Consider the following 27,145-nt stretch of genomic DNA (forward strand, 5'->3'; position numbering starts at 1 on the left):
GCAAAGAAAAAACCCAAAACCACCAAAACTATAATAACTGCAAAAGCAATGGCAAAATAGGTCATTGTGGCATTGGAAAAAGTCCTCTAATACTTGCAATTTTGCGGATGCCAAAAGGTGGACTTTCAAGCACTTTCTTCTGGTCCAAAGTCTGCATACTTGAATGAAGCACGAAAACTTGGTATCTAATGCAAGACAAAAGGAACATTTTAAGGATCCTTAAAAGAAGCAATGAAAAGCCACAGTAACTAAAGGTTTTACCTGTGAGCATTATCAGAAAATCTCTTGTCATCCAAAACAATGCGGTCCCTCAGGCTCACTATCTCATCATACCCAGGAAGAAATATTAAAATTGCTCCTAAAAAAGGAAGTGGGTTTGCAAAGTTAAACAGAAAATTCAAATACATGCCGAATAGCACTCAGAAGGTTTTAACGTCTGTGGATTGCTGAAAAAAGAGCATGATTATCAGAAGTCAAATCCACAACCACTGGTTAGGTATTTACCTACCTGCATCAGAACTATGACAGATGCTGTGAAGTAAGTGCATTATCAGATCCAGATCCACTTTTTCATCATCAAAACTGTGATGGTAAGCTGTCAATAGCTCTCTGTCCTCTGCACTAAGGTCACTAGCACTTTTTTGGACCAGGGAACTGGAACTTTCATCCATGTTTCCAAATCCGAATGAAGCGCTGTAACAGGAAAATACACCAGAATCAAGGCTGCCCCTTCGGGTTTGCATTGAGCCATCAACTCAAACTTAGATCAAGACCAACATGACTATTGGTCTTGAATTCTGATGTTTAAGTGTAGCAGAAGGGAATCACCATACTATTACTGTTTACTGATTCCAATGTTAACCCAATGAAGGATGCCACTTTATTTATTAGTGGTAACTTTAGTTTTCTTCAATTTCATTGAAACACAACCATAAGCAAAGGAAAGTATAAAGATACTTCTCGTTTATCTGTTCAAGTAAAAATATTTGAGAGATACGTCTTCTCCAAAAATTTCCCACTAGCAGAAACTACACTAAAAGAAATTATAGTAGAGATAATCTTTACAAAACACTACCACAAGTATGATAACTGTAAGTTAATCAGAAAATCATTCTTGAATGGCCTAGTGTACACATTACTTCCGCAAATTTTCTTTAATATGCCTATTGCATATAAAAAATATAGATAAAAACACATTACAGATTTGTTTCCAAAATAAGCATGTGAAAAGAAAATGGTACATAGTATAGAATTAGCAAGTTATGCAAGCATAAACAATATGCTATTGAGTACAAACTTTTTTGCTGTTTATTTTTTGAAATACTCCTATTCTTAAAAAAAGGTATTGCTATTAAGTCCAGATTTTAGAGCATGAAAAGCTAAAACCTGTTCTGATTAGAAGAACACAAATCTCAAATTTCCCATCACAACTCTATGTATATCATATACAACTCATTCTGCAAAACAGTTACAGCTTACCTGTAGGATTCCAACAGATGAACAACCTCTGTCTGTCCAAAGTGCCTAGCCCAGTCCACAGCCATCCTGAAATAGTTGCACAAGTATTTTTATTAGACTTTTCACTTCAAAAGATGCATATGAAGAGCACATCAGGAGAGGCAATTGACATCAGACTTTTGTACCCATTTCTGTATTGACATCAGTACTGTTATTGCTGGATCTGCAACTTCCCATTTGAAAGTGCTTCATAGGTGTTAACAGCTGACTTTTAGGTGACTACAGTTCTTTACCACAATAGAATGTCAGTTTTACACAGGAGCAAACATGCACAAGGAAGTGAGGAGGAAGAAGGTGCCATTCCTTTAAAAATGGTGCAGAGATCAGACCTGCCTGTTTGCAGTATCCTTGAAGTCATCTCAAAAAGTCACACCCCAGGCATAACATCTGGCTATTTCATGTCTTTCAGAAGCTGTCCTTCTCACTATGCAGTTCACTCTTTTATCTTTAAATTGAATTTCTTCCCCAAGTTATTCAAATGTTAGTACCAAATATCAGACCCCTGGAATCCTAATTCTTATCATTCCATACTACAATTATTTACTGTACTTCCCTGTTTATATGAAGACATACTCCATGACCACAAAACCTGAGTTTCTACAGATTCACAAATATTTTTACATGCTACAATATATTTAGAAACATAACAGAAAGATCTTCTGATATGTGTAACTCCATGAAAATAGCAATTGCCAAATATTTTGGTCCAATTCAGTAGATTACAGTTGTTCTACTAACCAGTATCTTAAATAAGACCTACTGAAGCAAAGTTTATAGCTCACAATCAAGACCATGTAATTAAGAATTCAATTTAGAATTTACAGAAAACAATGTGATTATCAGGAGTTAGAAATTGTTGAGGCTGTCAAAATCTATAGTTCTTACAGCAGTGTGATAAGTTAGCAAATTAATTTAGATGATAAAGAATTTTCTTCCTCTCTCCTATATTGACAAATAAATCTATCTTTTGGTTTCTCTGTTTTTACCAGCCATTAGATGATTTGCAGTGGATACTTGCTCCCATGCTGATCAACTGTTCTACTTGACTCAAAAAGCCTCTCCCTGAAGAAATCATCAGAGCAGTCGCACCAGTTTCACTGTGCCGATAATCAACTGAGAAATAAAAAAAAAAAAAAAAAATCCAGCAAACCCAGTAGAAATGTTATTTTTTCATCTAAATATAGTACAAATATTGCTTTCAAATTCCAGCCCAAAGAGAATTTGTTTCCTCACTTTATCTCTGAAGTTAGTTCATATGAATTCTACACTGTTTTAGAAACACACTTCTGTCAATACTTCAAAACAACAACTAACTAAACAACTCATTATTTCTGCTAGCCCTATCATTTTTTCAGTCAGCATCAGAATGCAAAGGTTAACACCATTTGAAACTGGAGATAAAAGTAGCCATAAAAATCTAAGTACATCTGAGGTTGCTTTTTTCTTATGTAATAACACATGAAACTTACCACTGACATTTTCAGTTAAAATAAGATTTAACAGCTGAGCAAACGAATCAATATCTTTATGCGACCAGATGTCAGAAAGACAGGAATCCATTTCTTTTACTATCCACGGTTCAAGGCAATTCACATCTTTTTCAGTCTGAAGATAAAAAACAATATTGAAAGTTTAATCTTTTCCAAGAGTTGTCTTTATTCTCATACATTACCCACAAAGAATTGCAATGGTTATTTTTCCCAGCAGCAACAGAAACCCAGCACTCAGGTATCAGTTCATGCATTGATTTTGTCATACGCAAGTACGAACACAATGGCAGTCGAGCCATTTGATCTGAGGAAAAGCTGTGTGCAACCACCCTAACTGAAGAGCACACTTCAGCTAGAGCTGTTCATCCTCATCAAGTAATCTTTAAAATACGTTAATGTCCTGAAAGACTCGACAGAATTTTAGAAAACAGATTTTAAATGGATAGTAATACAACACAAATATAAACACCTGTAACATCTCTTCCGACTAAAGAAAAAACTTACCAGTTGATTAAATACTGTGTCACCGCCATCATCCAACCGTTTGTACTCCTCATTTGTCCTTGGAACCGATTTTTGTCTCCGAGATGTCCCTTTGTTAGTGTTATCTTGAGCTGAACACCACTCAGCAAGAGTGTTCTTCTGTTTCTCTTCTAGAATGCAAAGTATTCCCCAAGGAAGTTTTAGAGTTATATTTATTATCCATTGTCTTCTACTAAAAAAGTTAGTCACAGCAGGTTTTACCAAGTTTTACCCATTCAACATCTTTTTTTAGTCTAGAATGCTCCTACCAGTTCAACATAAATGACATGTTTAAGGGTACCCAAAGTGCACTGCACCCGGGCTATAAAAACAAGGTAAAACCCAACACTTTGCTGTTTAACCCCCCAAACCTCCATTATTCCAAACTACTGCATTCAAAGTATCTTCCTTAAGTAATCACCTTCTACACAATCTCAGGCCAGATCTTTTTCCACAAATGGAATTCTGAAGACAAGTGATATAGTCCCTGCATGTAACAACTTACTTTTCTACACTAGTGGAAGAAACATCAGAAAACACCAGTGTCCTAACTGAACTTTTCTGACCCCAGTGATCAGAGATGAGCACTGTGATCAATATCCAGTTAGGACTGAATATTGAATGTTATAGCTTTGGGGTTTGCATTTTCTACTTTTTCTTTAAATAATCACTGGGATCATTACTTTCAGTTGCCAGGAAAACTTCTGAAGGAGTATCTACTTAATTTAAAACCAATGATGTTTAGCTCAAGAGTGTTAACACTTAAAAAAATGCATCCATGCCTGAAGAAAGCAGTGAAAAATGTTACTGAAGGGAATACCTTGTCCATTTAGTGCAAGATGTACAAAATCATGCCTGCTTTAATAGCTGCACTTTAATTTGCACCCAAAGGTACAGAGCATCCTATGCTTCTTTAGTATTCATGTGGACAGAGCCCCCAGTTATATATAACTCTACAGCATAATAATTAGAAAAAAGATGACATTTATCAACTGAGTGAAAACAGAATGCAACCACTGAATCAAAGTGATTTTTTTTTTCTTTAATTGCATAAACTATTTCCATAATGTAAATATTGAGAGCTTAAAGATACTTGCTGTCATCTAAATTACACTCATTTAATCTCCTGACTCTGGAATTTCAACAGAAAATAATCCTGTTAATTGTTTGTTCAATCAATGATTCTCATTGCCAACCCTTAGAATTAACAAGTCCGCTGACCTTGCTGCTTCTTTTCTTTGTACTTCACCATCTCTTTGTTTGTATACCCAGTGCTTCGTAAAATGTCCTCCAGAAACATCTCTTTAACTTCAAAAGGTCTCCGTTGGACTAAAATAGAAAAAATCCGTAAAAGATCATATATTCACCAGCTTCACTTACAGAATTAATTTTTTAAAAAACTACCTTCACTGGAGTTTATTTTTCTCAAAACTGTACAAAACAAAACATTTCCAAAATCAAATGCCACCTTGTTTCTCCATAACCTCTTCAATTTTATGAAGTGTTCCAGCAGGAGATGTTCGGAAGATTGACAGTTATTAACTACAATTTTTTTTTAAACGAGAAAAAGAAAACAGCTGTTTTTGTTTAGGCTACAAACAAGAACTTGCCATGTAAATCTGCCATCTGGATTAAAAATGTAATTAATTAATAAGCAATTAATACAGCTTTTTGCAAGGTTCCACACAGAGACAGTACATCTTTGTACTGAACTACTTTCTTTTCATGAGAATCATGTGAGAAGGCAGCCTTATATCCATGTCCTCTACTAATTCAGCAAAGCTGAGCTTTCTTTACTGAATACTTCTTGACAGATGAGACATCCCAGTGGCCTTTACCTTCTGATAATTTATCCTGATTTCTTTTTCAACAGGACTGTTTTTTAGACCTTATCTGTCAACATTGCAGGATGCTTTTTGCATGAAGATTAAAATCTCTACATTTTGATTTCTTGTTCCTTAACCTGACTCAGGAACACTCAGGATTTTCCTTCAGAAAGAACAATCCACAATTCACATACTTTTAGAAGCTGGTCACAGAGGAAGCCTTCCAACACTGATCACAAACTCTGTGTACTACAGCGATCCACAGCTACAAGATGTGGTTTCTGTGGTCAGGATTTTGTCAGCTGTATTGCTGAAGGAGACTCAAACCTTGTATATTACATTAACAGAAAAAGCTACTTCTTTTAATTCTTAAATTAACAAAAAAAAAAAAAAAAAAAAAAAAAAAAAGGGAAAAAAACATCTTTTGAATTGTTATTGGCCTGTTACATAACCAGCACAAACACTGTGGTAAACTGGAAAGATTGGGAGAGATTGCCAGCAGAATTTCCAACACAAATTGACCGATCTGAAAGAACAGGAAGCTGCAAAAAGACTAAACTGGAAAGTCATACAACAATCACAACTGAGGCACTCCCTTGCAAAAAAAATTCAGAGAACATGAAATCACGTGTAATTTCCAGATTCCTGTCTCCAACAAGCTGCAAACCTTATTCAACTGGGCAAAAATTCAAAACTGAGAACTAAACAGTTCCATCTGCAAAAAAAGGAAGGAAAAAAAGGTTTCCTCCTCACAAACATTTGCTAAAATAAACCAGTAAGCAATCCCATTTCCTAAAACCATTGAGATTTTTTTTTAAAAAGGCTGACATGCAGAGAGTCTACCTGATTGCCAGATAAAGCATTTCTCTTAAAAGCTACCTTTCAAAACACATTAAAGTTGGACATTATTGTTGAAAAAGTAAGAGGATTGCAAGGTGCCAGAGGAGGTCACCCATGCAGAAAACCTGCAAGCCAAGAGGGTGGGGCAAAAACCGCAAACCCACAAAAACCCCCCATCTCCCACGCATTTACATTTTGCCTTTACTTAAGATCAGTCAAATGAAATTAAACCAGCAAATAATGGTAACTTTTCGTTGCATTTGAATGTAGTCTAACTGCAGGTAACTGAGTCTGCAAACAAACTAAGCGAAACTGGATGTCTTTTCTGAATATTTACCTAGATGAACAACTACTAATTTTCCTTAAATCAGAGAATCATGTGATTCTTTTTTCATGTGAAACCCAATCTGCCTAAGCCTGTATTTCTGAACTGAACTGGTACAGTTATTTATGTTTTATCCAGTAACCAGTAACAACCTTCAAAAAGCCTGAACAGTAAGATCCTACTGGAATGCACTGATATATATCACACTCATGTAGCTCCTAAGTCCTGTATCAGCATGAAGACAGAACTTCAATGACCTCTTCCTCCTTCTTCAATTAAGAGTGGAGGGGGGCAGGATGTACCTGCATTTACAGAACTCCCAGTGACTAAAACACTTCACTTTGAATGAGGTGCAAACAGTCAAGAAACAAGAAACCTGCATACAGAAAGAACAAGGATTCCTGGAATTCTCAGTGTATTAATCATGTGCCTTTACTCAGAATAATTTGCTACAGTTTAGTAAGATCTGTGAGTCTCAGGGCAGGTATACTCAGACTTAAGAGTTAAGATCAAGACTTACTATGTATTACTGGGCAGCTTCCAAAATACCTAATAAAGAGATTTGCATCTAGAGCAGCACTAGAGAGAATTAGTTTTAAATTATTCTGGTTTTGCAGCACATCTCTCAGTTTTATTAGCAAGAAGTCGCTGAACCTATCCCTCTCATGTACTTCATCCTGTAACAAAAGGGGAAAAAAAGAGATAAAAAACCATCACAGATTCACAACTTCTAACAAAAACAAACTTCTCTAAAAAAAAATACATGTTTTGGTGGCACATTACAGAGGCCTTAATATGTGTGAGTCTAGTTTAAGTAATAGGTTTTTTTAAAAAAACTATCCATAAAGAAACAAAAATGCCTCAAAAAGTTTTTATCAGCGCTGAGTGCATTACAATGCTGAAGCTGTAAGCACCTTAACTTTAGAGGCTAAAGTGAGTATCTGAAACCTCTCTGATTTTGTATTTGAAGCCAAATTTCAAGAAAACACCACAAACTACAAATCTTATTTTAATAAATTCTCACTTCACCACTGATAAGCATTTAAAAAAATGTATGACACCACATAATCAGAAAAACAGACAAATTGCTTAGACAAGTCATACACAAAGCCTATAAGTTAAGGCACATAACTGATTAATCATCTTTTTCATTCTTCTGTTTTGATTTACATTATGAATGAAGGAAACAAGGACTCAAAATACAAAGTTTGTAGGCTGACATCAAGAATGTATAAATCATTCTCATGCTTTTTTAACTCTGATAAACAGGCAGGCACCTAAACTTACCTTTTCATCTTCAGTACTTAAGTCTTGCCAAAAACATTCTAGTTCCCTTTACTTATTCAATTCCATCATAGGAATATTGACATAATCACAAATGAACAATCTGAATACTTTGCTAGCAATTAGACTCCACATTATCTAGAAAACTCTGGGCAAACAAATGGACTGAAAACCTGTATTGCTAAAACAAATGGTAAGAGAAAATCTGACACAATCACATTGAACCACATCAAGGTAAGCCTCCCTAAGGATTTTCTGCTGACCATGGAAGTTCAGAAATATTTACACTTCTGTCCCTCTCCACTCCTCCTGATTCCACACTTAACCATTGGCATGAAAATAAGATATTTTTACAGGAAAAACGCAAACACACAGAAAAACACCAAACTGCACAAAACATGCATTCTACTCTGAGGACTCAGAAAGTCTTTGAAGTTGATTCAGATTCTACCAAACAAAAACACCTAAAGTGCTCAGCAAATTTAAGTAAAACAAATGAAGACCTCATTTTCCAAAGCAATACATATTGCTCCACCCCACATGAAAGACCACAGGATGCTCACCACAATAACATGGGTCACGGTGGAGAGAGTGCTGTCTCCTGCCATCAGCGTGCCAAGGAGCATGTCATTAGTGCAGAATGTTACCAGCGTCTTTGGAGAAACCCTATGGATCACATCACAGAGACAACTCAGGGGTTTGCACCATTTAAAGCTTTCCATGGATCAAAAATTAATGCAGCTGCTGACCAGAAGAGAAATTACAGTTCCCTCCTCAAAAGATTAATGCACACCACTTGTTTTTAAACTATGCCTTTTCCCAGACATTTCCTAACAATTTGTAGTGCTTGCATCTCAAAACTCTGGACAATGTATTAATTGAAAGAATAAGATTCAATTTTAATAAATAAGGAAGTAAAAGAAAACTGTGAAGAAACCCTGCATGTCATTCATTTTACTAGAAAATTCCATGTGGAAAACCAGGTTCCAATTCCTCAGCCTGTGCTTGGATATAGCCTTTGTACTTGTCTACATGTGGTGGGATGAGCCAGGTGCCTACCCAAGCCACTCTATCTGTCCTCTCCACGGGCAAGGGAGAGGAAACATAACAAAAAGACTCCCAGGCCCCAGAGAAAGATAAGGAGAATGTGGGTCTCTCCCACGGGAAAGTGGGCTCTCCACGAGTTTCTCCAATATGGGTCCTTCCCATCGGCTGCAGTTCTCCAGGAACTGCTGCAGCACAGGTCCTTTTCCACAGGGTGCAGTACTTCAGGAACAGTTTGCTCCAGTGTGAGACCCCACAGGGTCACAATCCTGACAGCAAACCTGCTTCTGTGTGGCTCCCTCCCCGGGGCCACAGCTTCTGCCAGGAGCCTGTTTCAGCACAGACTTCCCAGAGGATCACAGTCTCCTTCAAGCATCTACCTGCTCCAACACAGAATCCTTCACAGGAGGATCCCTGCTGCACCACGGACCTCCACGGCCTGCTGGGCCACAGCTGCCTCACCATGGGCTGCACCATGGGCTGCTCTGGCACCTGGAGAATCTCCTCCCCTCCTGCACTGACCTTCCTGTGTGCAGAGCTGCTTCTCTCACATGCTTTCACTGCTCTTCCGGAACCGCTGCCTCTGTTGTGCAGGTTTTCCTCCCCCATTCCCCACTGTCCCAGAGGCACTATCACCATCGCAGATAGGCTCAGCCTTGGCCAGAGGCAGGTCTGTCTTGGCTGGCACCGGCTCTGTCACACACGGGAGAGGCTTCTGGCACCTCCTCACAGAAGCCTCCCCACAGCCTTGCCTTGAAGACACAATTCATTACAGCTGACTAAATCACAGAGGCATCTGCTTGATCCTCTGTTTTTTCAGGAGGTGAAAATACTGAAATGTTACAATTCTATACCTGGGGCACAGTTAGCTGTCCCAATAACAACAGCAATTCTCACTACTCCCTCTGCTACTGCCATCCTAAAAGAGCTGAAAAGTTCCTCTGTACTGTACTCTACAGCTTTTCTCTGGAGGACAGTTAAGAAAACCTTAAAAATTACGTTTCTGTGTTACTAGAAACACCTCTCAACATCTCCACTCCAAATTTCTTTTGTCCACAGCTCAAAATATTGTTATCTCCCCCTTTCAGTGTTTCCCTGGAGTAATTGTATTGATTTTTCTCAAGCTGGATTTTCTGCACTGCTTCCAGTAATTCTACCATTTTCACCTGACTTTGCTCTTCTTCTGCCAGCATAGTACTTCCATATATTAATCATCCAGCTTATTTGTGACACATCTTCACCAGCTCTTCTAATCTCCTAATATCTATGGAGAGTTTTGTGGATGAATGGCTTCGTGAGAAAGGACATGACTACATGCAGTTAGTGAAGCAGTAGCTGAAAATTGCACAGTGCAGCAATAGCAGATGTAGCAATAATATCTTATGTCCTTGGCTAAGCTGGTTCCCAACAGTAGAATGTTCAGCAAAAGATAAATGTAAGGGAAAACAAAGCAAGCTTAGAAAGCTCCAAAGGCGGGATTGACCTGTTTTTCATACACCAATGATGAGCTTAAATTTTGCAATATGCATAAGCTTCATTATAACGGGTATAACTGTACATGTGTGCTTGAAATAAACTGAGACTTGTTGACATTATAGAATGGACTTGTCTCCCGTCATTTTTTCCACAAAATGGTGACCCGATCGACGTGATAGGCACCACGGTGGAGTGACGAAAAAGGGTTCGGGTCCCGATGCAGCCAGGACGGCAAAAGTGCTGAATTGAAATAGAGTGCACCGTGTCCCAGGTGACTGCAGAGGCAAGCCTGGCCGATATGTGCTGCCGACGACCTCGGAGGGCTGCAACAGCGCTGACAATATAGGTATGGAGAGGCAAGCAGCATATGATTTATTTACTGCATTCTTGCAGAGAAGGCAGATTAAAGGCATTGATTTGCAAAAAGATCTGCCAGGGTTATTAACATATGGGTATTCTAAGGGGTTCTTTGTAAATCCTCATACAGTACATGAGTTGTCTGAGTGGCGTAAGTTCAGGGATAAACTGTGGGAGGAAGTTTTAGATGATGATAAGACAGCTAAAAAGTTGGGAAAGTGGTGGAAGGTAGTTCACAATGAGTTATTATAACATCAGGCAGAAAAGAAAGCTGCCGGGCAGAGAACTTCAGCACTAGAGAAAAATAGAGGTTTTAGCGGGGAGGATTGGTTGCCTGGTGTTTCCATGCCACCTGCTGTGTCTACACTGGAGTTACCTCCATTGCGACCTGTGCCTGAGGACACGGAAACAGAGTCACGTTGTGAGCCCACGGCTCCTCCAGCCCCCTCAGAACAGAAATCGACAGTTTGTCAAAGTTTGTCAGTAAGCCGACCCCTAGGGCAGAGTCTGACCTAACGGAGGCTCTGGCCAGGGAACGGAGGGAAGTTTGGGCGACTTTGGCAAGAGAGGAGCTGGACAAAGGAGATGGGCAGGCTTTGGAACTAGCAGCAGAACTGGCTTGTCCTGTAATTTTTCAGCAGCAGGCAGGCAGAGGGTTAACAGCTCAGATTACACCGTTTAGATTGGAAGTTGTTGTCACAGTTGCGAGCTACAGTGAGTCAATTTGGAGTTACTAGTGAACCGGCTAGGCAGATATTGGATTATGTTTGGAGTACTAATATATTGCTACCAGGAGATTGTAGAAGTCTTGCTAAGCTGATTTTCTCGACACATCAGAGGCTTTTGTTTGGTGCACACTGGCAGGCAGAAGTTAATGAAGCTGTAGCTATACAAAGACAGCCTGGAGATCCCCTTCATGGAGTAACTGTAGATGAATTAATGGGCTTAGGACCATATTTTCACACTGAGGCACAAGCTATGCTAGGACCTGAGAAGTGTCGAGAGGCAATGCGACTAGCTCGAAGGGCTATAGATAAGGTGAAAGACCCAGGAGGTTTGCCAGCGTATATGGGAATTAAACAAGGAAGGGATGAGACTTTTGGAGCGTTTATTGATAAGGCAGCGGCAGCAATAAAGAGAGCTGGAGTGCCTGAGTTTATGCGTGGATCATTGTTGAAGCAGTGTGCTTTGCAAAACTGTAATGCTTCTACAAGAAGTGTGTTAAACACATTAGGAGCTAATTGGACTATAGAAGATGCACTAGAGAGGATGGCTACTATACCAACGGGGCAGCAGGCATTTTTAGTTGAGGCTATTAAAGAGCTGGGGGAGGGATTAAAAGAGCAGGCAAAAGCTTCACAGACACAAGTGTTAGCTGCTCTTGCACCCCTCCAAGCGTCAGTAGCAACCCAGGGAAATGTTTACAGCAGCCGTATGAGATGTTTCCGATGTGGAGGGACAGGACACGTTCGGCGAGAATGCTCTGCTGCTGGAGTATGGTGTCCTAAGTGCAAATCGGATACTCATAACATTGCTGCCTGTAAGAGGAGACCGGGAAACGCCCGAAACAGCGCGAACAAGAGCAGCCGCGCTCCGACACAAATAGCTGCTCCAGCTTGTCCAACAGGACACCTTGCATACAGCCACAAGAGGGAGCCTCGGGATGGACTTGGCAGCCGCAGTAGAAGTGACTTTAATGACACCACAGCCGCAGAAGGTCCCCACTGGAGTTAATGGACCTATTATAATAGAGGGCAGGACAATGGGAGCTTTGTTATTGGGAAGATCATCGGCCTCTATGCTTGGATTATTTGTGCTGCCTGGTGTCATTGATGCAGACTATACTGGTGAAATTATGATTATGGTTCACACTCCATTTCCTCCTATTCGGATTAATAAAGGACAAAGGATCGCTCAATTGGTTCCTCTGGAGCAAGTTACTAAGGCTGTATCCTCACGGAAAAGCCGTGGAGGAGATGGATTTGGATCTACAGGAGGCTTGACTCTATTAACTTTGGATCTGAATGACAGACCAAGAAAAGAGGTTTTGTTGGAGTATAAGGGACAAAATGCATGCTTACAGGTTTGCTGGACACGGGTGCTGATTCAAGTATTATTGCACCACAGTGTTGGCCTGCACATTGGCCCTTACAGCCAGCTGCTACAGCAGTAACAGGAGTTGGAGGTTTAACTCTTGCAAGTCGCTCGCCACCTCTTACTGTCTCAATAGATGGTAAAGTCATAAAGGCAATATTTTCTGTTGTTCAGTTACCACCTACGGTGCAATGCCTAGTTGGGCGAGACATTTTAACACAGTTAGGGGTTGTCCTGACAAAGGAGCACCCTTTGGGATAATAGCCATTGCTTGGACTTTCCCAATTCCCATAATTTGGAAAAGTGATGAGCCTATATGGGTAAAGCAATGGCCTTTAAAAAGGGAAAGTCTGCAACATGCTCATGCCTTGGTCACTGAACAATATCAACAAGGGCATCTGAAATTGTCTACAAGTCCTTGGAATACCCCTATCTTTGTAATCAAGAAAAAGTCAGGGAAATACCGCTTGTTACATGACTTGCGGGAGGTTAATAAACAGATGGAGCCAATGGGTGCACTACAGCCAGGTCTGCCTAATCCAGCAATGCTACCTGAAGGATGGCCTCTATTGATAATAGACCTCAAAGATTGCTTTTTTACAATAGCTTTGCATGACAGGGATACAAAGCGCTTTGCATTTACTTTGCCAGCTCTGAACAGAGAAGGTCCAGATCAAAGATTTGAATGGACGGTTTTGCCTCAGGGTATGCGTAACAGCCCTACTTTATGTCAACTTTACGTAGATTCTGCATTACAACCATTGAGGCAACAGTGGCCACAAGCTATCATTTATCACTATATGGATGATATTTTGATTGCTCAGCCTAAATCATTTACGAGTCAACAGGTTAAACATGTACAAAACTTGCTGGGACGTTTTAAGCTTGTTGTGGCCCCAGAGAAAATACAGTTATCTCCTCCTTGGAAATACTTGGGATGGATATTGTCTCAAAGCTTGGTAACGCCTCAGAAATTAGAACTGAAAACACAGATTGTTACTTTAAATGATGCTCAGAAATTACTAGGTGATTTACAATGGCTTAAACCTATAGTGGGCCTTCCAAATGAACTGTTAGATTCTCTTAGACCCTTAGTGAAGGGCACAGACCCAACAGCACCAGTGACCCTTAATCCTCAGCAGAAAAGAACTCTTCAGCATATTACAGACTGTGTGGTTCAGGGTCTAGTACATCGGCGAATACTGGGAATCCTGCTTAATCTCACTATATGGTGTGGTGAAAAACATTTGCTGGAAGCTTTAACCCAGCTAGAAACAAAAACGGGGGAGATAAGGGTGTTGGAATGGCTATCCCCTCCACTTCAGCAAACAAAGACTTTAATTCAAAAAATTGAACTGTTAGCAGCTTTGATAAAACGAGGTCGTGAGAGAATTTTGCAGGTTGATGGGCGAGAGCTTGAACTAATACAGATTCCTATGAAAAAGGACTCTTTACAATGGTATTTGGTTAATAGTGAAGAACTGCAGGAAGCTCTGCTAGGAATAGGAGGTGCTGTCATAACTGAAAGTATTAAAAATCCTCCATTACAGTGGATTGGAAAATTGAGTTGGATGGTTCGGCCACAGAGAGAAAAGGAGCCGATTCCTGGTGCAATAACAGCATACACAGATGCAGGGAAGAGGTCAAGAACAGCAGCAATTACATGGCAGGAGCAGGGAGTCTGGAATCATGAAATTCTTACTGCAAATGACTCAGATACCCTTCAGACCTTGGAGTTAGCAGCTGTGGTTTGGGCTCTAACAGTCCTGAAGGGGCCTTTGAATATTGTTACAGATTCCTTGTATGTAGTTGGTGTTGTGGAAAGAATAGAGGATGCTGCTATCAAGGAAGTACAAAATCAGAGACTATTTGAACTGCTCATACAACTTCAAAAAGCAGTAAAAATCCGAGAACATCCTTATGCTATCATTCATATAAGAAGTCACAAATGGGAAATTGGCTTAGGAGAGGGTAATGCCCGGGCAGATAAGCTTGTCACAGTGACTCAAACTTCTCCTTTATCAGGGCAAATGCTTGCTAGGGAGGCACATTCTATGTTTCATCAGAACGCAAAAGGGTTACAACGGGAGTTTGGAATATCCCATGCAGATGCCACTGCTATAGTGAGAGCTTGTCCTATCTGTAGTCATCATAATGGGGGTCATGGCATGGGATGGGGAGTTAACCCACGAGGTCTTTCATCTAATGAACTCTGGCAGATGGATGTTACTCATGTAAATAGTTTTGGTCGCTTGAAATATGTTCATGTTACTATAGATACATATAGTAAATACATCTGGGCAACAGCTCAAGCTGGAGAAAAAGCATTACATGTTATAAGGCATTTGTGTAGTTGTTTTGCAGTAATGGGAGTGCCAAAGCAGATTAAGACAGACAATGGTCCTGCATACATTGGTGGCAGGGTGAATAGATTTTTAAAATCATGGGGAATTAAGCACATTACAGGAATAGCACCTTCTCCCACTGGACAAGCAATTGTAGAAAGGGCAAATGGAACTTTGAAGAGATATCTGGAAAAACATAGAGAGATTGGAGATGTTCAGGAAAGATTAATGAAAGTGCTCTTTGTTCTTAATCATTTGTGTGTATTTGGGGATTCAGAGGCACCACCTGCAATGAGACATTATGGACAAAAAGAAATAAGCAAAAAGGGCAAAGAAGTATGGGTCAGGTATAGGGACCCTAAAACAGGTAATAGTGGCAACCCTGTTACCAGGAGAAGCTGCCAGAAAGGCTATGGTGTTAGCTGAACAATTGGGATGCTGGACTAAAGATGAACTTAACAAAACATCAGAGGTTTTAGCTATGCTTGCTATGGATGTACAAAGTGTAAATCATGCTGTACTACAGAACAGAGCAGCAATTGATTTTTTGTTGTTAGCTCAGGGACATGGATGTGAGGAATTTGAAGGAATGTGTTGCATGAATCTCTCTGATCATTCTGTATCAATACATGCTAAGATTAAAGAACTACAAGAGGGCCTTCATCAATTAAAAGAAGAAGATGGTCTGGGGATAGAAGAATGGCTTAAAAGTTTAGGGATCGGTCCTTGGCTAAGAACTTTTATCATGTATGCAGTAGGAATCTTGATTGTTGTTTTACTACTCTTGCTGATTTTGCCCTGCCTGTTTAACTGTCTTCAGAAGCTGGTAGAACGCATGGTTCAAAAGATGTGGACAACTAACTTAATGGTCCAAAACAAAAACGGGGGAAATATGGAGAGTTTTGTGGATGAATGGCTTCGTGAGAAAGGACATGACTACATGCAGTTAGTGAAGCAGTAGCTGAAAATTGCACAGTGCAGCAATAGCAGATGTAGCAATAATATCTTATGTCCTTGGCTAAGCTGGTTCCCAACAGTAGAATGTTCAGCAAAAGATAAATGTAAGGGAAAACAAAGCAAGCTTAGAAAGCTCCAAAGGCGGGATTGACCTGTTTTTCATACACCAATGATGAGCTTAAATTTTGCAATATGCATAAGCTTCATTATAACAGGTATAACTACACATGTGTGCTTGAAATAAACTGAGACTTGTTGACATTATAGAATGGACTTGTCTCCCGTCATTTTTTCTGGATTTTCTGCACTGCTTCCAGTAATTCTACCATTTTCACCTGACTTTGCTCTTCTTCTGCCAGCATAGTACTTCCATATATTAATCATCCAGCTTACTTGTGACACATCTTCACCAGCTCTTCTAATCTCTTAATATCCTTGTGAGCTTTCATACACATATTTGAATTCTTATTGTGGCTTCATTGTTCAAGTGCATTCATTTTCACCAGCTATGTGTTATCTTTGTTCACTCAAGCAACACAACCTTTAGCCATCTTCTGGTCACTCATTATCTCAACTGCTGGCCTTTCCCTTAAATGTCATTTCGCTACACGGTGCAAAGATGTAAAAACCCCAAACAATCCATTCATGCTCTGCTTTACAGACAAATTCATCAAGTGATACTGAAATCTCTACTTTTACATCACTTCATGTTTTAAACACAGCAGCTGAAGAAGAATACATTTAATCCAGACTAGACTGATAAATAATGCTCAGCTTCATCAGTCACATTCCAATTTTTTTGTTTTCCCTTTTATGGCTCCTATCAACTCTCACTACATAACATTTGTTACAGCATGCTGGTTTTCACACCTACCTTCAAAGCTTGCAGACCTTTTGAATCCACACATGTTAAAAGCAGAGGGGGGGGGGGGAAAGAAGAAAGTGTAGACTTGATCTGAAAATCAGACAAGGATTTCCATGCAGAAGAAATCAACAGAAAATACCTGAGATTCAGTTCTGTAAGACAGCCTTCTACATCAAACTGCAAAACACAGGAAGAAAGCCATCCTTTTCACCCTTACGTATTCCTTACCTGCAGTAACATATCCCACCTGTGAGGCTGCAGTTTCAATGTACACAAGATTCACAAGACCAACACAAGATCAACCGACACTTAGAAATATCATTGGTACCTGCTCTCTAACCGGATCTGGTAACCAATTGTCTGGCCAATCTTCTCTCTTCTTTCTGCTGCCACTCTTTCAGCCACTGCAACAGCTGCTAAACGTCTTGGCTGAGTACAAAACACACGACAGGGAGTTCCATTCTTGTAGCAGTCATCAAGGATAAATTGAGGGATCTGTAAAGAAGTGGTTCAAATTTGCTTTTTGAGAAAGTCACAGCTTTGTTAGCACAGGGAAACCATTAACTGCATATCAATATTGCACATTGCAAAAGACTTTTCATTACAATTATCATAGCAAGCATATCTGAATCAGCAGAAAGTAAATTTCTAAGTATAACCTATTTAGGTTTTTTTTAAAGAAAAACCTTACAGTGCCTCCCTCCTGCTTCAGAGAAATCTAAAAAAAAAACCAAAGCCCTGCAGATAATCTCACATTTTAACACAAAAAATAGATTACTCTGGATACTAAGAACAGAACTAGCCTTAGAAGAAAAAGGGTTATACAAACATCACAGCTACTTTCCCTTCAATATTTTGTATTATTTTAATGAAAAAATGGTATCTACCAGAAAATTGTAAGGAATCATTTTTGCTTCTAGTACCTATCTAGAGGCTTAGTGTTTCAAAAGCAAGAAAATAAATTGGAACAACATTTTCAATCACACAGGAAAAGGAAAGCCTTGAAATAGCATCAAAGTACCCCATATCACAAATGTTACACAATTGGCATTAGTTTAGAATAAATACTGTTATAGTTTTTATTTCATTGAAGCAACATACCTGCGTCGTTTTTCCTGATCCAGTCTCTCCTATAATCAAAACAATTTTATTGTCCTTTATGGTTTGGACAATTTCTTCCTGTTTTTCAAGAACTGGTAGTGACTGCCTGAAGGAATCAAACTCTGATTCCCCTCTTTTCCCTGGGACCTGGGGGATACCATCATTAAGTCGACCACTTGTCTTGTTTACTTCTTTCTTTTCTGTGAAGACAAGTTAAAAGGTCATTTATGCAGACACAGAGGAAGGTCACAAAAACACTGCTCAAAAATTGTACTTAAAAATTAACATTGCTGGCTTTTTATGCATCCCTGTGGGTAAAGTGACAAACCCATCACACATTTAGACGTCATATTTATAGCATGTCCTGCAGTGCTTGCAATAGATATTTTTCAAAACAGATATTACTTTCATAGGTATTTTGAAGAAAACCAGACTCTTCCAGAGCATTGCTCCAAGTCAAAAAAGCCTACAAAGAGCAAAAGGAGAAACAAACTAAACCAGAGAATATCAGCCTGGCGTATTTTGGTGGCCTTTGTATCTGCGCCCACATTTCACACCTGCAGTTCCCCCTAGAAATACACACTGACAGAGTTAAACCTTTAAGCTATTCCACACGTTTGCCTGAAATCATACCAATGAAAGCATGCTGTATCAAGAGCCCTGGCCCCCACGCAAGAGTGCGATGTGTTAGAAAGCAGTGCATAAGTAGCCAAAAAACAGGCACATCTTCTGAGGGAGCTACTTCACATCCATCATTGCAAGTGCTACTCTATAATTCCTTGAGAATTATTCTCTGGCAGAATGAAAAGTTTGCTGTAAACTCAGTTATACATATGTAATGCCATTAACAGATTCATATTCTAAATTTCAAGCTCTGTTGTACCAAGACAAACAGACTAAAAGATCAGGAGAACTAAAAATACATTCTTGAGATGCAGAGAAAGGCAAATATTAGACTGTTCATTAACTTATCCCTTACATTCCTAAGACATTGCATTTCAGTACTTTTATTACAGATTCCCTCTGGTTCATATAACAATCCTATTAAACAACTAAAACAATTGGAAATAACAGCAAAGAAAGTGCTTCAAGAAGAGACACCACGTATCAAAAACATGCAATTAAACAAGGCATACCGGTACAAATGTTTTCTGTTCACTACACCCATCTCTGCACACAGAAACACAGTGCAACTCTTCCACTTGTAGCTGCTAAAGCAATAATCTAGATGAAAACCTTGCTTTTAAAAAAAACCCCAACATTTCGACAGAAGTTTGTCTTTCCGTGAACTCTTCCATATTCAAGAAATCAAGAAGTCTGGACAGTAGTCTCTTAAGGACCAAATCTATTTTGTAGAGATGAAGAAGTAAAAACTGAAATTTTTGATTTATCAAGGACATTAATTTCTATAAGCAGAACAGACAACCTCATTTTCTAATATAGGCATTCTTATGGCATCACAGTAACACTGACTCTTCAACCCCACCTCATAGTTACTTCTGTGAAGCCACATTTCAAAATGTGCTTCCAAAAAGATTTGGCTGGAACTGGCTCAAAGATTCTAAATTAACACAACACAAGGTGGACATCTCAATGTGCATGATATGACTTCCCAAGTTCCTCACAGCACCAGTTATAAAAGACCTTAAAAGTAAGGAAAATTAATGCATTTGTTTGAAGGTGTCTGTTAGGACACCAGAGCGGACAGAGCAGGAAGAGGTTTGTTTTGTCACTGGGTTGCAGGTAGTTTCGAGTGGTGTCGATGGACAAGTCCAAATCAGAACACATGCTGAACGTACCAGATTCAACAGCACAGGCACTTCCTCGCTCTGTCCTTGGCAGGAGCTCCGCGCGTTCCTTATTTGTGACGGGTAAGCGCTGAATTAGGCTCCGAACGGCGTGTTTCGTACAGAGAGCCAAGTCACAAGTCATGACTGCGTGTGCCTCTGACACATCCTTCTTCCTTACAGTCAGGTATCGATTGGCTCCTTTTCTGTCGGGGGGAGGGGAAACTTATTTTAGGAAAAAGGAACCTACTCTAGGTTAACTTTTATCTGTCAGGGTATGAGATGCTAAGCAAAATCTTTGGAAAAAAAACCAGAAATCACAGTGAGAACCTTTTTTAACGGAGCCATTAAATCCACAGAGTATAAAATCAAGCTGTCCCAAAATGCATGTCACAAGCTTTTTCAAGCATGCATACAGCAATGAACAAAGATGCTCATATGTGTAGCTACTCTTACACTTTTTTCTCTAACACTATTCCTTGCAGCAAGTTGAGGATGTTGAAAACATCAATCAGGTTATCATTAGTCTTGAAATTCTATCATCTGCACCAAAGAACTGAAAACTGTACCCTGACTCACCCTTTGCTTTTAGATACCAGTCCAAGAGACTGACAGAGCCGGTGAACAAATGCTCTTTCAGTACTAGTGAAGCTAGAAGGAAATTCCATCTCTAGAATGATAAATAATAATGAAAAGACAGTAACAATGCAACAGGCAGTAATCTTGACAACTCAATGTTACAGAACCACAGAATTCTTAGGATTGGAAGGGAGACCACCCAGTGTAACCCCCCTGCAGGGTCACCTGGAGCAGGTGACAGAGGAACACATCTAGGGTTTGGGATGTTTCCAGAGGGGGAAATTCGATGCTTTCTCTGGGCAGCAGTTTCAGTGCTCTGCCACTCTCAAAGGAAAGAAGCTCTCCCTCATGTTCAGGTGGAACTTCTCTTTGAATTTATGGCCATTGCTCCTTGTCCTGTCACCAAAAAGCCTGCACCGCCTTCCTGGGACTCATCTTGGCGATATTCATATGCATTAGTGAGATCCCCTCTCAGTCCTCTCTGGGCCAAACAGGACCAACTCCCACAGCTCTCCTGATGAGAGACCTCTCATCTCAGTGGTCTCTGCCGGACCCGCTCTATCAGCTCCCTGTCTCCGTGCTGGGGAGCCCAGAGATGGACACAGCACCCCAGCCGTGCCTCACCAGGGCCGGGCAGAGGGGCAGGATCCCCTCCCTGACCCGCTGCCAGCGCCCTCCCCACACCCGCAGCTGCCCCCGGGCCGGGCCGTGCCGCGCACCCGCCTCGTCCCCGCTCCGGAACCGCTCCAGGGCCAGCTGCGCCGCTATTGCCACCACCTCGTCCACGCCGGCGGCCCCGAGGGGCTCGGCCCGGGCGCGCACCGCGGCGGCGGCAGCCCCGTCCCCCGCAGCCCCGCCGGGCTGCCGCCGCGGGACCCGCCTGTGTCGCGACATGGCCCCGACACGGCCCCGACACCGCCCGGACCCGGGGCCGCAGCCGCTCGGCCCGAGGGCGCCGCCGGGGCGGGGCGGGGCCGGCTGGAGCCGCCCGCAGCCGAGCCGGCCCCGGCGGGAGGAAATTGGCGCTTGTGCCGCCGCTCGGGGGGCACGGCTGCCCGAGCACCGCGCTGCGCGTGTGGCTGCGGGCAGAACGCGGCCCTGCTCCCTGTCCCGTCATGAATTACCTGCTTTCATGGCATGGTGTGAAACGGAGCTGTGGCGAGGGTCATCTCGGGCCTCAGCCTCCTCGCTCGGTAAAGTGTTACTTGCCCTGCTTTTCCTGCTGTCCTTTGACTCCACACTGAAGACACGAGCTAGAAACTTAACCAAATCCACAGGCCTCGGTACTGAAGGCTGCTGCTTCGGAAACATCATTAGGTCAGAAGGAGAGTACTTGGAAGAAGAATAAGCTACTACTCCTCAGTTGAAATGGGCAATTAAATAAATAGAAAATAAACACTCACTGTCTGATGTAGCTAGCTGAAAAATAGCTCTTAAGCGACCTCCACCAAGGCTTTTACAAAGCTAACTTCAGCATAATTCTGCACTGAGAGATTACACTGGAGCGGAACAATTGATCTGTTCTAAGGTTACTTTAATTTTTTTTTCAGTTTTTCAGTTCAGGTATCTGACTATGTATCTTCAATCAAAGTACAAAATGCTAGTTCCTCATAGCTGTTCCTGAGACATTCAGTACTGCCACCTCAAAGCACATCACAGGGAAAATTAAACACGTCAGCTGAATAAGATGAGCATTCCTCTTATCATCCTTGGTATCAACAAGGAAAAATGAGAGTTCATAACTAATTTGAAAGAGTCACATCTTTACTTAAGAACCCAGATCTCTTAACAGTTTCTACCTCTTAACAGCATCAGCTTGCCTTCCTACAGACAAAAAGCCCCATGATTCTGAAAAAAGATTCCTCAGCTCAATTCTGCTCTCAGTTTGCAATCCTGTAAATACAGGAGTGCACAGAGATAACTGTTGGGTTAGGGCTCATCTGTATGGCTAAATGGTGTGAAGCCTGAGTGCATCCTGCATAACAAATTCCTTAATACATGCCCTTCTCTTTTCATTGCTTTTTTGACTCTCCAATGCTATTAGAAGGGTGAAAAAATAGGAGAGTGTGGTCAGGCATGCACTGCCTGCTGCAGCCCTGCTGAATACTGAGTCGCAGTCTGCACTCAGCATATGAATGAGCAAAGAATTGTGCCTGACCAAGCTCTTAGACATGGAGATTGTATTCTTTATACGTATTCTCCTAGTAAAAATTACTAGCTGTGGATTTTCGTATTAGAAATAACAACCTGTAAGTATTTAAAAATTCTGCTTTCATGATTGGCCTCAGAAATACCTTCTGGCTAATGTTTACTCAAAACAAATAACCCCTGGAATAAGAATTATTTTCTTGTATTAACATACGTCAAATGCCCATGTATTTTTTATAAGAAGAATTAAGAGGCAGCACAGTTTTACGCAAAAAATACATCTGCATGTTTAAATACAATTAGGCATTCTTATTTTACCTTCCCTAGAGTCACTTTTGCTGACTTCTTTTCAGTTTGCAGAACATTTTATCTCTTGTAAACACTCTTATGTTCCACAAAATATGCCAGTTCTAAGAGAAAAAGAACTGCAAAGGATGTTGGTGAAAAAGTAGTATCTATTATGCACTGTGTTAGACTGTGTCAGGTTTGACTGTAAAATAATTAGTCTTTCTGGTTTTTGTTTGTTTGGGATTTATAAAATATTTTAAGTGGTGTAAGACTTGCTAGCTGTTGAAATATGATGCAAGGATCACTGGTAAGCCAATTCTTCAAGATCAAGTTAATGAAAGAGCACAAGATATATTTATCTTTTCAGTTCCTTGAATAATAAAAAAAAAACCCAAAAAACAAAAAGAAGCAGAAAACCCATAAAAAACCCAAAACAAACAAACAAACAAAACCCCCAAACAACCCAAACAAAAAAGGAATTCCAGTATGCAGGTGTTATGAGTGAGCACAAGAGGCCATCTGATCTGATTAATAGAATTTATTTAATTCATTTAATAGAGTATATGAGAGTAAAGTAAAAAGCAGCGCTGCGGCGACAGAGGGGAGCAACCGCTCTGCCAAACTGCCGCGCCTGTGATCCCCTAGTTCGCTCTTTTATCTTCCTCCTTAGTTCACTCGTTTTCTTCTGCGCAGTCGCATTCTGTTGCTAGGTGGTCGTTTTCTGCCTTTTAGTGGTCGTGGGATGAAGGCTGGTTGTCTTCCTCACAGGTGTCTTTTGATCTGGGAATTCTCACAGTCTGAAGTATACGTGTTATCTTAGAAATGCGTGTTATCAGTTAAGCAATGCAAAGCCTATTGCTTACTACCGCTGTAAAAGCTTAGGAATGCGTGTTATCAGCAATTTACAGCTTGTTGCCTATTACCGCTGTAAAAAACAAACTTCCTTGAAACAAATTACTATCTGCAGCTGCATCGAACAAAAAGGTCACCCTTCTCTTACAATTTCCCCCCTTTTCTTTTATCCTTCTTTTTGTTCATTGAACTGCATTAATTCTTTTCTATTAAGTTTTAGATAGTTTTCGGCTTTTACTTGAGTGAGTGATTCATATTTTGATTTTACTATCATTAAATGAGCGGCCTCTAACTTACTTTTTACTATAGCAATAAGCTTATTAAAGATGCAGGGTCCGAAAGTTAGCACTAAGATGAGCAGAATAGCTGGTCTTGCAATGGTAGACAAAAGAGTTGTTAACTAAGGGGAATGAGTAAACTATGATTCATACCAGTTTTGCTGAGCTTCTTGCTTTTTTTTTCTTTGCTCTATTTGTTTGCGTAATTCAGTCATAGTATCAACCACAATTTTTGTGTGGTTTGCATAAGTGCAACATTCTTTTCGTAAGGCAACGCAGAGCCCCCCTTGTTGTAAAAATAATAGATCAAGTCCCCGTCTATTTTGTAACACAACCTTAGAGAGGGATCTGACTGATTTTACTAACCCATCTATGGCTTTTTCGATTTTGCTTAAGTCTTTATCTACGGATATTCGTAAATTTTTCATACCTTGTTGTTGATTTACTAGGGAGGCTACCCCCGTTCTTACTCTAACTCCACCCACATTAAGTAAGACTGCTACTGTTAATACTGTGAGTGGTTCTCTTTTGACTAGATGGTGTTTGGGAGTTATTTGATGCTCTAGTATATATTCCTTTGGGTGATATGATATGTGAGGGACAATTAACACCTGTATACAATAATCTGAACTTTCATTGAAAAGCCTTATGGATAAGCAAGGGGTGGTTTTGAGTGTATTATATACTCATTTGGTGTTGGGCGCTGGCAGGAGCCATTCTGCTAGTTTATCTTTTCTCTTGATGCTGATTGTCGTCTCACACAAGTGTTGCATTATTGCGGGTACCTTTCTCACACATTTTCCTTTTTTTCTTACTTGTGCTAGGGTTATTCTTGGGGTGCTATTTTTTCTCTGTTTCTACAGACATTCTCTTGGGTTTGTCCCATTAATTCTTCTGGTTTTGGCAGAGGATCTTATCGCCTCATAAAAGGGTGGATTCATCATGTAACAGAGCCAGCAACCCTCTGTTAGATTTGGGTATGTATAATTTAAAATGCCAAATGTGGCTTGCATTATTTTCTACAAGGTGGCATGCTCGGGTTTAGGAACACTTGACTTATCTATGTTAATATGGCTGGTAATAACCTCTGTCTCTGTGTAGTTAATTGTTTTAGTTTTAATGTCACTTATTACTTTGTTGGGTCCAATTGGTGCAGGGTCATAGGGAATAGGTTTTTTCTTAATAAGTATTAGGTTTCTCAAATTGTGTCCCTTTATTTAATGCCTAATTCCTCATGTCTTTCTCAATAGCCACCCTGGGTCATTTGGATGAGTAACATTGAGGTATATGAAAGTACAGTTCTTCAGTAAATCTTTCCCTGTCCATGGCTATTCTTGTGGCTTTACACATTTAGCTGGTCCATATCCTACCCTTAGGTATTTATCCGACCCTCCTCCTGGGGCCCATGCTGATGCTATTGTCTCACAACCCCAATAACCACAGTAGTAATGCCCGGGGAGGTTGCAATATGACCTCCCTAAATTTGAAGCAGGGCACATATAGAAACTTGTCAAATTTAACAGCCGCCTACAGCTTGGATTCTTGGTTATGTTACATACTCCAGCTTTAAAGCTTGGTGCCCCAGAGGTTATCACAGTCTGCAGGTTATAATGAGTATTATGATTTTCCCACTTACTTATTGTCCATTTAAAGGGTTCATGGGTTTCAGTAGCAACACTTTGGAGAGGAAAGCATATCATCACAAATGTAAGAATCTTTAGGGCTGAGTAGTACACACTGCAGGGGATGTTGCTTATCATACCTAATTTTACATTCCTACTTTTTTTTATTCTATTGTCATCATTCTTGTGCCTGTGGTGGTCAGGGTTTTTTCTTACGATTTGGGAGGGTCTTTCATCCCCACTAGCTACCTCTCTGTCTCGCCTGTCAACTTGGTTGCTATAAGCTATAGGGTAGGCCATCTTCTTGACAGCAGAGATATTCTTTAGGGGCGGGATTATTTCCTCTCTCCCACTTTGACCTCCGGGAGTTCTAATTTTTCTCATTTAATTGTGGGGTGTCGCACCTAAGTCTCTTGACTAGCCTGCGACACTTGACCTGGACTATGTCCGTAAGAAATGGACTTGAAAGCTCGTTGGAGTGGTAGCAATGGAATTCAGGGTTTATTCCCTTTACAAAAATTTCCCACCACTCGGGAGATTCTTTAGTCAATTCCCGAGTGGCGACCTTATAATTCAATATTTCAGAGGTTAACTTGCGTTGCTCTAGCCAGCAGCGCTGACACACACTTTTTGGAGCCCTCCCCTTTCTATAGTGAGCCCACTACAGCTTTTTACAAATTTTACAAGAAAAGCAAGCAAAAGGGAAACAATCACAATTTAACCAGCTACATTTTATTCTAATATCTTCATGCTTGGCATGACCCTCCCCTTCTCAAGGTCTCTGCTCCCTTTCGAGTCGGATGAGCCGATAATAGGGCTGCTGAGCTAAGTCTTCTAAATGCTTACAGTATCCTGGGGGTTTTGTTTCTCCTATCAGTTGTGTTTGCAATCCCCAGTCATTCCCGACCCAAATGTCCCCGGAACTGGCAGTGTCCATTAAGATTACTTGAGGGTTCTCTTTACTGTTAGCTTCAAATCTCCCGGCTTCCCATCAATCTTCCAGCTCGTCTTTCTGGAAGTTGCATGGAATCGAGTCGGGTCCACTGGCCCCTTTATTCTGCTAGCATGGGTCCATCCCTTTTCTGCCGTACGAACTGCGGAATCAGTGGTGATTAAAACCAGATACGGTCCGTCCCACCTTGGGGTGATTGAATCTTTCTTCCAGCTTCGGATGAGAACCCAGTCGCCGGGTTGTACCTGGTGTAATACAAGATCTAATGGTGGTCTTTGGGCCCACATCCCCTTTTCCCATAACTGTTTCTTGTATTTCATTAAAACAGTTAAAATATTTGTTAATACTTTGGTCAGTGATATTAGGATTAGATTGAACTTTCTCTAGGGAGTAGGGCATCCTATATAACATTTCAAATGGGGAAAGCCCTATGTCTGATCGTGGTTGAGTCTGAATATTTAATAATGCTAGTGGCAGACATTTTATCCAAGATAACTTAGTTTCTAGTACCAATTTAGTGAGTTGTTTTTTAATTTCTTCATTTATTCTTTCTACCTTCCCGGAACTCTGGGGGTGCCAGGGAGTATGTTGTTCT

The 27,145-nt window shown here is 40.6% G+C and overlaps 1 protein-coding gene across 1 annotated transcript in view; it reads right to left on the reverse strand.

Moving 5' to 3' along the window:
• LOC110473413 (3'-5' RNA helicase YTHDC2-like) overlaps nucleotides 1-21,304 on the reverse strand; it is a 30,171-nt gene extending 8,867 nt beyond the window's left edge. Inside the window, exons 1-15 of the mRNA XM_077790375.1 lie at nucleotides 21,130-21,304; nucleotides 20,411-20,501; nucleotides 19,844-20,037; nucleotides 18,045-18,244; nucleotides 17,272-17,438; nucleotides 8,369-8,471; nucleotides 7,042-7,198; nucleotides 4,752-4,859; nucleotides 3,513-3,661; nucleotides 2,988-3,123; nucleotides 2,505-2,631; nucleotides 1,480-1,545; nucleotides 509-693; nucleotides 262-358; nucleotides 98-185 (exon numbers count right to left, since the gene is read on the reverse strand). Of these exons, the coding sequence (XP_077646501.1) occupies nucleotides 98-185; nucleotides 262-358; nucleotides 509-693; nucleotides 1,480-1,545; nucleotides 2,505-2,631; nucleotides 2,988-3,123; nucleotides 3,513-3,661; nucleotides 4,752-4,859; nucleotides 7,042-7,198; nucleotides 8,369-8,471; nucleotides 17,272-17,438; nucleotides 18,045-18,244; nucleotides 19,844-20,037; nucleotides 20,411-20,501; nucleotides 21,130-21,304 (2,043 nt within the window). The remainder of the gene's footprint in view (nucleotides 1-97; nucleotides 186-261; nucleotides 359-508; nucleotides 694-1,479; nucleotides 1,546-2,504; nucleotides 2,632-2,987; nucleotides 3,124-3,512; nucleotides 3,662-4,751; nucleotides 4,860-7,041; nucleotides 7,199-8,368; nucleotides 8,472-17,271; nucleotides 17,439-18,044; nucleotides 18,245-19,843; nucleotides 20,038-20,410; nucleotides 20,502-21,129) is intronic.
• Between the last annotated feature and the right edge of the window lie 5,841 nt (nucleotides 21,305-27,145).

The sequence above is a fragment of the Lonchura striata genome, chromosome Z (assembly GCF_046129695.1).
Source record: "Lonchura striata isolate bLonStr1 chromosome Z, bLonStr1.mat, whole genome shotgun sequence".
Taxonomy (NCBI): Eukaryota; Metazoa; Chordata; class Aves; order Passeriformes; family Estrildidae; genus Lonchura; species Lonchura striata.